This window comes from Porites lutea, chromosome 10, assembly GCF_958299795.1.
Source record: "Porites lutea chromosome 10, jaPorLute2.1, whole genome shotgun sequence".
NCBI lineage: Eukaryota > Metazoa > Cnidaria > Anthozoa > Scleractinia > Poritidae > Porites > Porites lutea.
The window spans coordinates 28,179,754-28,195,690 of NC_133210.1; the positions used below are offsets into that span (position 1 = coordinate 28,179,754).

The following is a 15,937-nucleotide window of genomic DNA, read 5'->3' on the forward strand; positions in this document are numbered from 1 at the left end:
AATTTTGCCACTCGCGTGTTTTCCTTTCATATAATACGCGCCATTGAGATTTACTCCGTCTGCCAGCTAGGACAACTAAGTACCAGGGTTCCTTCAGGTTCACCGGAGCCAAGATCTGTAACACGCTTCCTCTTGATCTGAGGAGCGAACATTATATCATTAAGTTAAAAAAGGCAGTTTAGATCCAAGCCAAACTGAGAGTCTCTTACTCTTGTTATACTTAGTTGTAACATTTTTTGTCTTTATTTGTCTTATGTGTTGCGGGCCCCTTTCAAACCAGCCTCGCTGAACTGGGCACCCCTGACTAAAAAATAAAATAAAATTCAACACAATGCCGGCCTTTCCCCCAGCCGCTCGCGGTCGTTTATAATAAAAGAAAGAGAAAAAGAGGCTATTTTTCCTTTCCATCACTCCCCGCTTGGGCTCTGCACTCGTTCATATAATCCCCTACTTGTGCTTCTCGCTGGCTACTCCGTGCTCCACGCTCACCCTTGGTAAAGCCTGCGGAGGAACCAGATGCAATGCATGACCCACGACCAACGACCCTTAACGCACGAACCGCAGGTCTTAAAACCCACCATAGACAGCTAAATAAAAGAGAGATTTTGAGTCACGTTTACGGCAAACGGCAAACGTCAGATTCAAAATAGAAACCGTACAAATAAAAACAGCCCAAAACAACTGTTATAGACAAAACTAACGCTAAGCTACTAGGTTTTGGCGAGTAAAAGTAATGAGCAGTAAAGCAAACGTTAACCCTTTAAACCCTAATATCAAAATTCAAATTCTCATTTGTTATCCTTATACGTTTTCAATAGAAGTAGTGGGGAGAATTTGTTCAAGTATCAGTTAGATTCACCTTGTGTGATCACGTCCTGAATTCTCATGACCTCTGTGTTTTATAAAGCAATGATATTACAGGGAGAAATTTGATGCTGATCACTCTTAGGGCTTAAAGGGTTAAGGGAAAACTTGTCATGCACGTGGTACAAATTCAAAATTCAAAATTCTAAATCTCTTCTATTATTATCTCGCTTCCATAAATGGATAACAAATATAAGAGAAGTGATGGTTGACGTAATCCGCGGGTAAGCGAGGCGTACGATTGTTTTGAGGTTTTATCTTGCTGCTTGCAAGAACACTTCAAGCTGAGAGTCCTTTACTATATGTTGTTCATTCTTTTCTTTTATAAAGAAGATTAACTTTAAAGTCAATGCAAAAGGTAAGCGAGAACTTGATATAAAAACCACTACTTATTGGAATCCCATAGTAGAACTGGAACATCACCCGATCTCACCACCTTTAGTCTCTGACCCAGTCTAAGTCAATTGTGTTTAATATTGATTATCCCTATTTCATTTCGTCAAAAGTCACCTTCTTTTTTCAAGTATTTAGGCATCAAGGAGGCATCAATTCGGGTTGGGAATTGCGTACTTATCTTATCTAAGAGGCAATGATATTGTATTTAAAATCAATCTGTAAATCTACAGTCCTACAACCGAAGCCAAAGGCTTATTTCGCAATGATGGATAAGAGGGTGGACTAATTTACGCATTACTAAGCAATTTACAAAATCTTAATTACGCTTGACTCTTCTAATTGCAAAACTGCAGTACGTTTTTGGTATTGTACTAAAATTCCAAAAAACTTTCGCTATCGCTTTTTCAACATTTGATTGGTCGAATATCAGTTTTGTTTTTCAAGTGTTTCTATCCACACTATTTCAAATTGACCGTAATTGCGTGCTTTATATAATGACTTGCGGCTTCATTTGAAGGAGGAACTCGACCGTGGGCTGGTTTGAGTCACTAGAATATATTCTAAGCAGAGCGCTGTTAAGTTTGTATCTGTCTGGACATGTTCTAGGGCAACTTGAGTCTTTTCGAAATTACAAGGCTTTAACGCTTTACGAAGGTTAGTATTCTTCTGATACCTCTCTCCATTTTCTTCAAAATGTAGCTTAACCTTTTGGGATAAATTTCGAAAATCGTACGTGAATGGAACGGTCGCCTAGATTTTATAGCCTAACTCAAGCTACAGAAAAATTCTAGGTAGTATTGCTTCTTAGAGGAGATAGTACTTTGCAGAAAACAGTTGTTGGATGCTCCTGTTTTTAGGGTAGTGAATGAATGAATGATGAATTCACACAACGTCATATACCACTGGTATAACTTGACTTAAGCCTTTGAAATAGCCTGCTCCAGGTTCTCACCATGACCCATGTCCATCTAACGAACTTTACGGACTATTTTGTAAACATTTCGAGACATTCAATTAATTTCATCACAATTAATTTCATCATGCTTCGAAAGGAGAGACAAACTTGTCTCTAGAATAACTAATCCGACCGAATGAAAAGTTAAAAATATTTAAGTAATGTTGTTGTTGTTGTCGTTATTATTATTATTATTATTATTATTATTATTATTATCATTATTAATTTTATTTTATTGTATTCTTGTCTCTTTTTTTAGAAGCGTTATTTTAAATAAAAGAATCAAGAATTGGATAAAAGTGACCTCTTTTAAAAAGCCGTAATATCTTGTTATAATCATGTAAATAAAGCTGGTTGTCGTTGATGATAACGGTAATAGTTCGCCAACTGAAGTGCGCTATATTTAATAACTAGCTCTAGTTTCATCAAACGCGAGGTAAATGTTGTGGTTCAATTTGTTCAATTTTTTCTTTGGTTTAAATTTTATTTCCCTTTGTTACAAACTCATTATTATGCATTACCATACCCCAAAACAAAGGGAAATAAGATTTAAACCAAGGATAAAATTAAACCATAACATTAAGATTCTTACGAGGGGCCTCTGCTGTAGCGGCATTTTTCAAAGTTCTTTTGTGACAAATGGCGTTAACATTCATCAAGTGGGTGTCCTGTGGCATGCTATTGATGCTTAGCCTTCTATTTTATGTTTACCAGATGAATCATTCTCCAGAATATGACGTTGCAGTTATTGGTGCAGGGATTTCTGGGATTGTTACTGCAAAGTGCCTTTTAGATGACAAGTTCAATATTATTGTTTATGAGATGAGTGACCACGTTGGGGGACTGTGGCAGTTTACGGAGGATGGCTATGGAGTGATGAGATTTACCACGATGTAAGAAGTAACCATAAGTTAAAGATTTACCTTTAATTTTTGAAAAGTCATAGTTATAACTTATTACTCAATCTGCTAATTTTGAACGATCATATATCACTTGAAATGATTAGGAATTGATGGTTCATTCCTTTTAACAGGGTTGCCTCCAAACAGAACGACTGCTTCTCCGACTTTCCATTCCCCGACCATGTTCCTGATTACCCAAGCCACACACACATGGCAGAATACATCAAAACTTACACCAAGCAGTTTGGTTTGGAGAAGCACATCTGTTTTAACACCAAGGTGGTCAAAATTGAAAAAGCAGCAGAGGGATGGAAAATGATGACAGTCGAAGTCGACAACAAAGGCAAGCACAAGTCTGAATACAAGGAAACATTTGTGAAGTTTGTCGCCATAGCATCTGGTCATCACGCCAAGCCAAGCATGCCACAGTTTGAAGGCCAGGAAACATTTCATGGAAGAATTTTTCACAGCAGAACTTATAAAGATGCCATAACTAATGACCTAGTAGGGAAAAAAGCAGTTGTAGTAGGAATCGGTAATAGCGCTGTAGATGTAGCGGTGAATGTAACAGAGTTGGGAGGGGAAAAGCCCGTTAACATTTCCTCGAGATCGGGTGCATGGATTGTTCCTAATTACATATTCGGGTTCCCTGCTGATCATTATGCGACCCGCCTATTTTTCTGGCTTCCTCGGAGCATTTCCAGTTTTCTCTTTGAGTTTATGATTCAATGTGTGACCGGCAGCCCATGGCAGTGGAAACTAAACCCCAAAATGCATGCTCGCCAAACACAACCCACTGTCAACTCGACATTGATTTATCATATACAAAGACAAAATATTGTAGTAAGACCTAACATTGCAGCACTTAAGAAAGATAAAGTGATCTTCACTGATGGATCTCAAACCACTGCAGATGCAGTGGTTTGTTGCACTGGGTATCAAATCGATTTGCCCTTTTTTGACAGCGACATCAAAGATCTAGTTGTCGATGAAAGCACCAACCAAATCAAACTTTTCAAAAATGTTTTTGCACCAGACATCGGCCCTTCCTTGGCATTTATAGGTTTGGTACAGCCCTCATCTGGTGGTTTGCTATCAATTTCTGAAATCCAGGCAAGATGGTTCTCGGAGCTGTGTAAAGGCTCTGTCAAACTCCCCTCAGCGGAGAAGATGCGCCAAAAATTTGCGAGGGACAAACAGAGCAGTGAGGGTATTTACTATGCTTCACCAAGGCATACAATTCAACAAGACCCGATGACTTACAATGATGAGATTGCATCATATTTTGGTGCTAAGCCACAACTATGGAAGCACCCTTCCTTAGCATGGAATTTAGTCGTTGGCAGCTGTGGGGCGGCCCAGTATAGATTGCAGGGCCCTCATAAGTGGAAGAGGGCGAGAGAAGTTGTACGCTCTGTCCCGGTAACGCCCGTGATGCACTACACCGCATTGTTTTTGCTTCTGGGGTTAATTTTTATCACAGTGTTCATTTTCTATAAAACATTGTTTTAACTGGCAGCCTTAGTGCCATCTACACTGCAAAAAAATCGGGTCCGGACCCCGTAAACTGATGTAAACCGGACCTATTTTCTTCGTTTTAATCTCTTTCCCGGAATCAAGTCCTCGATCATACTTGTAAATGGCTAACTCGTTGCTTCCTGCCAGTTGCGGTTTTTAATTCTGTCATTCTATATTTGAATTGTTTGTTTAACCCATTCGCCCCTGGTTTACATGTTCTTTTTTGCCTATTTCTCCGGTGTCCTTGACTGAATTGTTCTCATTCTGGTATGGTTTTGAAAGATCTCTTCACTCTGTGGCAGTTAGCGGACAAAGTTGCCCTTGACAATTAACACTGATGACGCTACAAGCCGTAGAAGGGACGTGGATCTGCACGGGAGACTCAAGGGCGAATGGGTTAAAATTATTTGCAAGGACTGTCTGTGAACTAGCTAAGTGCAATTCCGCAAAAAACAGAGCATTTACCTTCTAACCACGTAGGACACACAAAAAAAAAACCACAACGAACCCAAAAAAGAAGACAAGGTTGTTTGTACAACTTGTACATATAGTTTATTGGTTCATCTGAAGTTTTCTCACTATAAAATTATATTTAATGTATTTAGTTATTTGAGACTGTATGCAAGTTAATGATAGCAAATAATTTGTATTGTATTTCATTTTCCTTCAAAATAAATACGTTTTTTCACCTACGTTGCATGGTTCTGTACAATCATGAATAGATTTTTCAAATGGAAAAAAATGAACGAAATTCAACGTATTTTTCTTTTGACGGTCCCATCTGTGAAAACTGATCTTTGGCGAATACACTCATTACATTGACTAACCTCTCCACAAACCGGTTGGTTCACGGTTCACTTTTGGGACAACTAGGTCCAGAAAAATATCTATCCAGCGGATAAGTAGAAATGAACCAATAGCGCTATGGACTGAACACAGTTTTATCCAGTGATACCGCTATCCACGTTTTGAACAAGTGAGGCATGACTTTCACTTTTAAGGAGTACAGAATCTAGCCCAACTTATACTCAACTTGAAAAATTTCGCAAAATTTCCAAATTTCACAACTTGTAACGGGTTTAAATAATTCATTTGCAGAAAAGCACTATTTCACTAAAACTTCCAAAACTCGTCAGTTTTCTCTGTTGTGCAAATTGCGGCGTTTGTTACGTAAGCCTAAATGAGATAACCAATGAAACTGTGAATCAAGGAAACTTGCCTCTTTAACTGCATGCCAACCTGGGCAGCAATAAACAGCCAATTTCTAACAATGCTCCACTTGATCTACCTTAATCATTGCCTTTGGTTGGAATTTAGCGAGTTCTACAACACAAGAACAGTGACTGTTATCATTATTTTATGTCAAAAGAATTTTACACTTTACAATTAACTCCCCCCAAAACAGACTGCAGTACACCAGTTACCCTTTCAGCTCCAATTATATCCAAATTCTCCGGTCTAATCTAGCAGGAGCCTATTACGGGTAATCGGCTCCTGAATCTACATAATTATAAATTCTCTGAAAAAACAGCCGAGAGAATTTGCTAGAAGATCAAGAACTTTCCCTTTTCTTTATCAATTTATAAATTCTTCTAACCTTTCCACTTTGTTATGTATTGACATTGTGATGAGAAAATAGATGTTGATCACGCTTAGGATAAAGGTCAGAGATGTCTTTTCTTTATGTTTTTTTCTAGGCCAGTTCTTCATTAAATTTGATTTAAAATCATTTCTGAGAAACCCTATGGAAGCCTTTGGCTATGTTTACACCTTAATGGATAGCTTTTTTGCTGGCTTGAAAACCATACCGCATAGGGCTTCGATTCAAACACAAGAACAGTGATTTTGGCATGATTTCTATTTTGGAGTGAAGCTGCGCGCGCCAGTCTCTCAAGTGGAGAGTCACATATTGGATAGGTGTGCACACTATACTACCGGATAGCTTTTGGTGTGGGTCCCACACCAAAAGCTATCCGGAATAAAACCCTTTCTGGTATAGTGTCAACATACTCATTGCATCAAACTCTATAACTTCATTAATTTCTTTGCTGGACACCTTCTGTTGAGGCCATACCCATAAATTACCCTCCCGTGCAACTTCGTTTAACAATCACTCTGTGATTTCAGTATAGAGCAATACAATCAATTCCAACAATAGATAAAAAATATCTTAGACTGTTGAACTAACGGCTTCTCTAATCTCCTTGCCTTGTTCATCTTCTTCATCATCGCTGATTTCAGGGTCAAAGGAAAGGCGAGGAACCTTGGGTGATCTTGTTGGAGAACCATACGGATCATAGTCATCAAGATCTGCGTGTCGTCCTGGAGATAGCGCTCTTTTAATGCGTGCCCCTGCATCAAATATTCTATCTTTTCCTTTCCCAATGAGCTGGTTCTGTAATTTAAAATAATAAATAATTCATTTTCGTAAAAGATGTAATGGTATTTTCAAGTCAAGAGTGTGTCACACAGAGAAACAATTTTAGTCTTAGACAAGATTTTCACCTATGACTTCATTACACACCAGGGGGGTTACCCATTGAGATATTGATAGACTCACGCACAGCAAGACCATTCACTCATATAGGTACATTTTTTAAGGCTGCACATAAGACTGGTTTGAGATTGTGTCCAATGGGGCTATGGGACTGTTTCGGGAGATAAATTTTGGGAGCCAGTTTCCTTCACAACTTTATACTGTGGAACCTTGCTTAAACGAACCTCTATAATAATTGTAGAGGTTTGTTTTAGCAAGGTTAATTATTATAATTATTATAATATATAATAATTATAACATTATTATAACAAAGTCCTCAGTATAACGAACAATTTTCTTTACCCCAGTAATAGTACAATATATGGAAAAGGGCCTAATTTATATAACAAAAACTTGGTAGAGCAAAAATATTTTACCACTCCCTTGGTCCTTTGTTATATCAAGTTTCCACTATAATAACATTCCATGAGTCCCATAATCGGATTCAAAACCACACTGACTCAGGCAAAAGCGATGCACATGCTCCTTGACTTTCATAATGCTAAGATCGGTAATGTCCAGTGCATCTTGTTTGATGATAACCAAAGAAAGTTGGTTGTTTAATGATACAACAAAATTATTGCAGAATTTCATTCTCCTCATTCCATGTTACAACGCTCCACAAACCTTTTGCCAAAACCTAACGGACATCTTGTATTGACTAACTTTCTTATCAATGTGTTGAAAAATATTACTGTTTCTTTACTAGCATAATCTTGTTAATATTATGTTAGTGTTAATTGCTTAAGAAAAGAAATTTATTCCTGTTTGTCGCAAAGTTTATCAATCTAGTTGTATGTCACTGACAGGTTATATTATATAATCACAATTTAGGCTCTTTTGACTTATGACTTGCTTATATTTATTCCTTATTTGAGGTTACAAAGAACAAAAAAAAATTGGGTTATTAAAACAGAGACTAAAAGAAATAATAATTTTATAATAAATAATGATAATATTAATATTATAAAAGTAAAAAGTACCTTTCAATCTGAGAGGTTAAGACTTGGTTGTTGAAAGCACATCTCTGCGCAGTAAAGCATCAATGACTCACACGAAGAGTAGACTGAAGTTATGTTTGCATTTTGATCTCGATAAGAATTATTCTGAAGGTTTATTTAAACTATATTTTTTAATTGCAAATTAAAGGATAGATTATTGTATATGTCAGTGATCATATGTTGAAGTGATTTGTTATATGAACATATTTTAGCATGTGTTAGGTGTTAAAAGAAAATGAAATTTAAAGTTCATATGAGGGAAAAACTATCCATTTAAGAAAGTTCTTTATTTTGTAATATGACATTTAAAGTTTCAAGGTTAAACAAAGCGACATCCATTTTTAGACTTTCTCCAAATATTGATAAAAATGTTCTTTTCTTTGTTACTTTAAGTAACTTTGAAAATTGAATAAGTTTCAGGTATTTAATACTTAACTGCATTTAGTGCAATATAATATATGTTGGCGGTTTAGGTTAAGTCTTAACTTTTTATTGCAAAATTTAATTCACTCCGAGCAACAAAGTAATTTTAATTATCATTTATTAATCAAAAGAAGGTTTAAGTAGGTACTGTACAATATGTGGGCAGTTTAGGTTAAATCATTCTGAACTTTAAACCTTATCAAAGTCACATGCAGTTAACAGGGCTATGCTTTAGTTAAGTTATTTTAAAATCAAAAGCCACTTATTGCTTCCGCATGACTAATCAATTTACCTTTATTACATGAAAGAATTTCATTTACTTAAAAGTTAGAACATATACTACTTGGTGTAAAAAAGATAAAAGTCTAATAATCAAACTTACGGTAATTAAAGCAACAGTAAAAATTAATATTTACATCACTTCTTTGTGTACAGTGTTACCTTAAAATGCTTTTGCATGTGAATTTTCATAGTTCAAAACTATCATTAAGCAGTGCAAATTAATATGTTAGTCATGATTCTTTGATTTGCACTGACTAGTACATCAGAATGCATGATGCATTTCTAATCAACAAAAGACCCACTTCAAGTAGAAGCTCGCAGTTTACAGTGTGAACTGGCAAGCTTCTATTTGCACAGCAGTTTACACTGCGACACTGTCAAATCTGGTTGCAGGATAGACCCACCAATGATTATTATCAATATACCATCTTAATCTTTACCAGTTTTGTTATTGTTTTCATCTTGAAAAAGGTTTGAGGTAGAAAATGATCTCATTAAGCTTACCAATCGACCTTCCCTGCCAAACATATCAATAAAGCTGCCTATAAAGTCACGTGACTTTTCTTCCCATTTAGTGAGGATTTCCTGGGATTTGTCTGTCAGTCGACCTTTGATTTCATCCATTTTTTGCCGCACTTGAACTTCTTTTTCCTATAAAATAATGAGATAAACAGAGGTTATGAGCTTCATTAATGTGCCTGTACATTAGCAAAGACAACCAAACCTAAATCAGTAGATAATAAATTCCTGGTTCGTAAACTCTTTCCTACTAATTTTTTAACCTGCCAAATTGTTTTATTTACATTGACTTCTCAAACTTGGCCACATTGATCCTGTGGCAGGTTATAAGTTAATATGGTTTTAATTTGTAGAAACACAAATTGCTTAATTTTCCTTGTAGTATCTCATATGGTGCCAAATTGTGGACCTGATGAAAGAAGACGTGCAAAGGCTGGAGACCTGTAAGATGTGGCTTTGGAGGAAGGTCTTCAACATTTCTTGGTCTGACAAAGTCTGTAATGAAGATGTATTGAGGTGTGTTGGTGAGGAGAGGGCCATCATATCTGTTATCAACATACAGCATGGTGATCTTGTCCAATTAGTTATTGAAGGAAGAGTAATAGAAAAGAGGCTACCTGGAGGACCTCTAGTGGGAATGAATGAATGAATGAATGAACGAATGAATGACACTTTATTTCATTTATAGGGTGCCTAATAACAGTCACACTGTAGTCTCCCTTATGGCCATATGAAATTTAAACACAACTATTACTAATACTAAAATCCTTAAATACTAAATAAGAAGGTACAATGATATCAAATCCTCAAAATATCAAGTTAAAAAAGGTTCTATCAATATTCAAAAGCTCTCAGGCATGAATTTACTAGAATTTACACATAAATACTAAAGTACTAAGATAATAAATAAAGTGAATGGATAGCGTGAAGGATGGTAGCCCTTATGCAGCATTCAAGAGGCGTGCCTTAGATAGGGAACTGTAAAGAAGGACCTGCCTATGGGCAGAATACACACACAAATTTTAAGCCCATAAATTTAATGAGTAAAGTCAATTCGCAGTAGCCACAAACACAGAAGAAATATGCCTTGTTGTATCTCCTAATGGAACCATTGCTAGAGTTAAGAAAGGGTACTCACCTTAATAAAACTGACATTCAGCTCTTTAGCTGTATAGCCTCTGGCCAAGTTTCTCCTGATATACATATCATAATCTCTAACCACCCTTGCAATGAGGTCTGAAGTGGAAATTCCTTCCGTTCTTTGTGTGGCTACAAATTTACCCATGGCTTTCACCTCTTTGTAAATGTCTTCTGATCCTGCACTGTTGTAAGGTAGGTCGTCATGAGCGACAAAATCAATCTAAAAGAAATCAAACCAAACTGACAAATCTTGGCAACATAGGGACCGCAGAGCTTTCTTTGGATTGGAGGGGCTGGCGTATTGTAAATGACCTTATAAACGCCCACTTCCAATAATAAATGCCTCTATTTCGTAAACAACCCCTCTATGATAATAAAAATTGTTTGAGACGCCCCTGTCTAATAAATGCCCCCAATGAGAATTACTCCAAAACACCAGGAATTAGCAAAATCATCTGATTCAATCAGTTTTTAAATTTATTTCTATTTCAGGCTGATGTTAACTGGCTACCTGGTGCCGCTACCCCTACGGTTATTCCAGGTAGCCAGAAATCTAATCTTATTTCCATTGTCTTAATTTTTTTTTGAGCAAGAGAGTGAGTACAAATAAAGATTGTTGTTTCTTGCTTGATTAACCAAGGTTTGCATATTTCACCTTGTTCAATGTCAAGTTCAAAGTAAGGATAGTCTAACAATAGAGTACTAAAGTGATGACGTCATAAAAATGAAATTTCTGAAATTATGGGATTTGTCAGGATATTCTGAAAGAACAATGTCCAAGAGGCCTACTTGCCAAAAATGAGCATATCGGGGCAAATTGTCTCTGAGGTCGTAGCCCAGTTATACTCAGAAAACTCCATACAAACCCTTCAAATTTTTTTTTGGGTCGACCCAAAACAAATTTAGAAGGGTTTGTATGGAGTTTTGTAAGCATAACTGGGCTACGATCTCAGAGACAATTTGTCCCCAAATGCTCATTTTTGGCAAGTAGGCCTCTTGGACATTGTTCTTTCAGAATATCCTGACAAATCCCACAATTTCAGAAATTTCATTTTTATGACGTCACACTTTAGTACTCTATGGCAACACAATAACCCTGACTGAGAATTCAGACAACGATGTTGGGATTTGAGAAAGCTATATGGATCCCTAGGCCTAAACATATCAATCGATGAAGTGAATATTCCACTATTTTTAAACTTTCTTTATATCTTCAGCTTTGGTGAGCTTGTCACAATTATGAGAATGTACCCCTCTCTCTTTTTCACGCCTTCTATCTATTAAATGCCCCCACTTGGACTTCAAAAAGTAAATAGACGCCCCTGGCACTTATTAGGTCATTTACACCATGTGTGGCCCAAGCTCAACAACTACCAAATGCGTGAGCTTATAAGGCCATAATGTTAACTATGATAAAAAATCATAAACTTCTGTTGAAACAATAATTTGTTTCACCCAATAAAGTTCATTACTACTATTATGGGGAGGGTCCAGGGGCATGCTTCTCTAAAAAATTTAAGCTAGTGCACTTAGTACGCGCTCAACAAGCGCCGAGCATGTGAGCTTATTTGGGCCACAAAGTAAACTATTGTAAACTGTTGTTCTAATAGTAATTTGCTTTCACCTAAGAGAAGTTGTAATCATGACTTACAACAACATTCTCAAATCTGATTGGCTATCAACTGTCCTGATTTCAGTACTAATGGGACAGTGTAATAGGACAGTATGCTTCATGCCTAAGTAATTGCATAGCACATGCCATCGCACACGTGCCCTTAAATGGCTTTTTTCACGGCTGACAAAAAAACGCTTAGAATTCCGAGCCTAATATATCACAAATTTTGTTATGGTTATAATTAATTAGTAACAGAACTTTGCATTGTCCAATTCCGTCTGTAATCATACTCGTGCTTAAATATATCAGACCATCATTTATTATTTTTAAAGGAGGGTCCAGGGGCATGTTTCCCTGGAAAATTTCAAAATTCAGAGCTTCCAAAAATCATCAGAAGTACATTAATTTCTATCAATCCTGAGATACTTTTTTCCAAGTTTTAACAACACTCTGTCGGTTTTCTACAAGAAAACGTACAAGCACAATTCAATTAAGATGCCACATGAGATGTAGAGTGTTAGCTATAAAAAATTGAGTTCAATTTATTTTACTATTTCTATTTTTACTTTCTCTAAGCTTCCTTTTTGAACACTACTTTTATAGCATACCTTGTGAAGATCAATGAAATCAGGAGTCACGACCCAGGGTGCATCACTAATAACCTCGTCAACATAACGGCAGTGCCTTAGAGACTCGTATCGCTCAGTCTCTGTCATGACAGTGTTACCTTTGTACTTGTGTGTTAACTCATCATTGGAAACTGCAAACATCCAAACAAACGAACAATTTTAACACCTTGCCATACCATGTCTTGAATGGAATGCAGAAAGACACAATCTTGTGCTTGCTCAACAGAACATGTACTTTCAAGGTAACTGTCGTTTAACTATTGGAACTCGGTAGAACATTTTAGGCCACTGACTCAGTGACATTCTCTCAGTGCCTGTTACATTTTACAGCAAAGAGTTTGTTTTCTTGTCCGCTCTAAGTGGTTAATACTCAGCAACCCTACTTTTTGCACCCCATAATAATAGTAATAATATTATAATAATAATAACACTACTACTACTAATAATTACTAATAGTAATAATAATGGTTTTAATACTCATTCAAAATAATTCCTAGTTTAAAAACAAGCTAAAACATGCTTACCTCTATCGATGTTAAATTCATCTTTGATAGTGCATGTTAACTGGCAAGTTTAGGAGATAAAGGGCTGTTTAGCTCCACAAATCAATAATCTCCAAATAACAGAAGTCATCTGTCGAGTTGTCTTCTTGTTATATTTTTAACAAATAGTTCACCTATTTATTCCATGTGAAACGAGTTAAAAGTTTTGCCATTTTTTAACTCACTACCAAACAACTCAACCTTGTCCCCAGGTCTTCTTGGTTAACAGTTCAGTAATTGGGCAATTTGCTGCACGACTGATGTCATTTTTTACATATTGAAAAATTCTTTCAAATTTGGTCGACAATGGCTGCTTATGATAAATTATGGGATTTTACCCAATCAGAAATGGCAAAATATTTTTAATTAATGAATAATAATAATAATTTAATGAAAATAAAAATGGTAGTAAACTTTTAAAAATCTTAGGGCCAGAGCCATCTCCACTGCTTCATCATTATGCAGTCATTCTAAACAATTATTGGATGAGGTTTTTGCGATATCCAGAATAATCAAGGTCGAGGTAAGTGTTATTAGCCAATGCCAAAGGCTGAGGCTGATAACACTTACTGAGACCTTGATTATTAAGCATATCACAAAAACCGAATCTAATAATTGTTTTATTATACCTTGTTTTGAAGAAAATGACGACAAATGCATTATCGCAGCGATCACAGTTTATTTTCAAACACTTAAAAATGTACAACTGAGTAATGAACAAATTTTCACCCTCTTTATAAAGGAAATCATGCATTGCGCGCACAACCTACAGATTATTCACTAATCTGTAGGTACAGATTCAACACATTTCTGCTGTTAATAATAGCTTTTATTATACATTGTAGTCACCATCTGTCTTCTCATTGGCTAAAAGCCTACAGTTAATTCTGGGAAACAGCGCAACCCACAGATTATTCACTAATCTGTACCTACATATTAGTGAATAATCTGTAGGTTGCGCTGTTTCCCAGAATTAACTGTAGGCTTTTAGCCAATGAGAAGACAGATGGTGACTACAATGTATAATAAAAGCTATTATTAACAGCAGAAATGTGTTGAATAGCAGAAGGTCAGACTTTTATTAATGTGCCAATAATATTAATTCACTTATAAACTCAATCATTTAATTTATTCACTTTTAAACTAAATCAAGTAAAAATAATAATTATTTGGGCGCCACAATATATTTTTTTTACTTTTATAAAGGGTTATGTTGTAAATAAAAATTCCTGTAAATACTAATGCTGAAAATAAAGTACTGTATTCTTACCCAGAAGAAATTGCCCAGCCCCCTCCCCACCCCTCTTCAAAAATTAAATCGTCTGACAGCGGAATTAAAATCAGTAATCTCATCTGTATTGGCATGTCAGAGATGCAGTTGGACTTCAGACTGATGGATTTATAAAAATCAGCTGATCTTGACTTTTCAAACTTTCAAGGTCAACCGTAAAAATTTAGGTTGCTTTTAGCATACTAACATGTTATAAGAAAAGACAAACTGCAAATGAAGGTCATATCTACCAATTTATATGTGTAAGCAAGCTGAAAATTCATTAAAAATTAATCCTTACCTCCAACCATCAAATAAACTTCAGTTGGAAAAGCATTTTTAGCCTGCATTAGAGATCTTGCATGTCCAAAATGGTATACATCGTATACGCCATCTGCATAGACACGAATAGGTCTTGTTGCTACAAAAAATAGGATTCGGATTTAAGTTTTCCCTTTATGTTCAGACATACAGTATTTCATTGCATTTATTTCTTGCATTAAATTTTAAAATTGTTGATATAAGCTAAAAACCAAACAGCTGGCATTGTGTACTTTCTCAAGACTTTTTTTCTTGCATACATGTATTTACCTTTTCCATTTTTGGCATCCTCCAAAGAAATCGGCTCAAATTCCTCAACGGGTTCATCTGAGGGAGAAATGGTCAAATCTGGCTCATACATCCGTGCCGGCTCACGCGGCGACTATTGAAAGTGGAAACAAATTATTTCCGAGTTAAGATTTAATTTGAATCAGTTGAAATTATTTTAAACATTCTTGCTATTGTTTTCTAGCCTTAACTGCCGGAAATCATATTGAGGACAACCGAATGAAAACATGGGACATCACGCCAAAGAAGAAACTGTATTTAAATAAAGCGTTCAAAAGGCAACAAAAACAGGCTTCTTTTCAATGATGCGTCTTTTGTTGTGTTGTGGCCCGCGGCAACCGGCGAGCGGTGCAAATGTAATGTGGTTTGTACATTAACCAGTAGTGCAGAGCAATGGTATTATTCAAACTGTCTGGAATTGCAAGATCTAAATCAGACAACAATAAAATGAAAGAGAAACAAAATGATGAAACACTGAGTGTTAAATTTAGCTCCAACGTGGAGTAAGCTGAGCTAGTAATAAGCTAGTTGTACGTGAACTTTCCTTACCACGCGTATTGATTTGTGTTTTGTTGCTCCATTTATATCTGAATCCTGGGAGCTGGGCCGTTTTCTTTTACGTGAGCCATTCTGTTTTCTAACTTCTCCAGGCGAGCCGTTCTTTGGAGAGGACATTTTGCCGGAAATTTCTTGAGCTCGTCTCTCAAAGCGTCATCATAAACTGCAAATATTTGTA

General features: G+C 36.2%; 2 protein-coding genes across 2 annotated transcripts; one reads left to right on the top strand and one right to left on the bottom strand.

Annotated features, from left to right (window-relative positions):
• Window positions 1-1,895: 1,895 nt before the first annotated feature.
• Window positions 1,896-5,168, top strand: LOC140951086 (flavin-containing monooxygenase 5-like). The gene is made up of 3 exons (XM_073400306.1): window positions 1,896-1,914; window positions 2,930-3,108; window positions 3,249-5,168. Exons 2-3 carry the CDS (start codon window positions 2,930-2,932, stop codon window positions 4,627-4,629), a joined length of 1,560 nt encoding a protein of 519 aa, XP_073256407.1. The 5' UTR covers window positions 1,896-1,914; the 3' UTR covers window positions 4,630-5,168.
• Window positions 5,162-15,917, bottom strand: LOC140951087 (choline-phosphate cytidylyltransferase B-like). Its single transcript, XM_073400308.1, has 7 exons — window positions 15,751-15,917; window positions 15,184-15,295; window positions 14,894-15,013; window positions 12,760-12,911; window positions 10,535-10,756; window positions 9,382-9,528; window positions 5,162-7,030 (listed from the first exon to the last, which is right to left on the bottom strand). Exons 1-7 carry the CDS (start codon window positions 15,874-15,876, stop codon window positions 6,806-6,808), a joined length of 1,104 nt encoding a protein of 367 aa, XP_073256409.1. The 5' UTR covers window positions 15,877-15,917; the 3' UTR covers window positions 5,162-6,805.
• Between the last annotated feature and the right edge of the window lie 20 nt (window positions 15,918-15,937).

Excerpts from the sequence above, each read along its gene's own strand:
- LOC140951087 (XM_073400308.1), bottom strand. The coding sequence starts at position 15,876 with ATGTCCTCTCCAAAGAACGGCTCGCCTGGAGAAGTTAGAAAACAGAAT. Across the intron at positions 15,296-15,750 it reads AACACAAATCAATACGCGTG|TCGCCGCGTGAGCCGGCACG; the intron begins GTAAGGAAAGTT and ends CACTTTCAATAG. Across the intron at positions 15,014-15,183 it reads GGATGCCAAAAATGGAAAAG|CAACAAGACCTATTCGTGTC; the intron begins GTAAATACATGT and ends TATTTTTTGTAG.
- LOC140951086 (XM_073400306.1), top strand. The coding sequence starts at position 2,930 with ATGAATCATTCTCCAGAATATGACGTTGCAGTTATTGGTGCAGGGATT. Across the intron at positions 3,109-3,248 it reads GTGATGAGATTTACCACGAT|GGTTGCCTCCAAACAGAACG; the intron begins GTAAGAAGTAAC and ends TCCTTTTAACAG.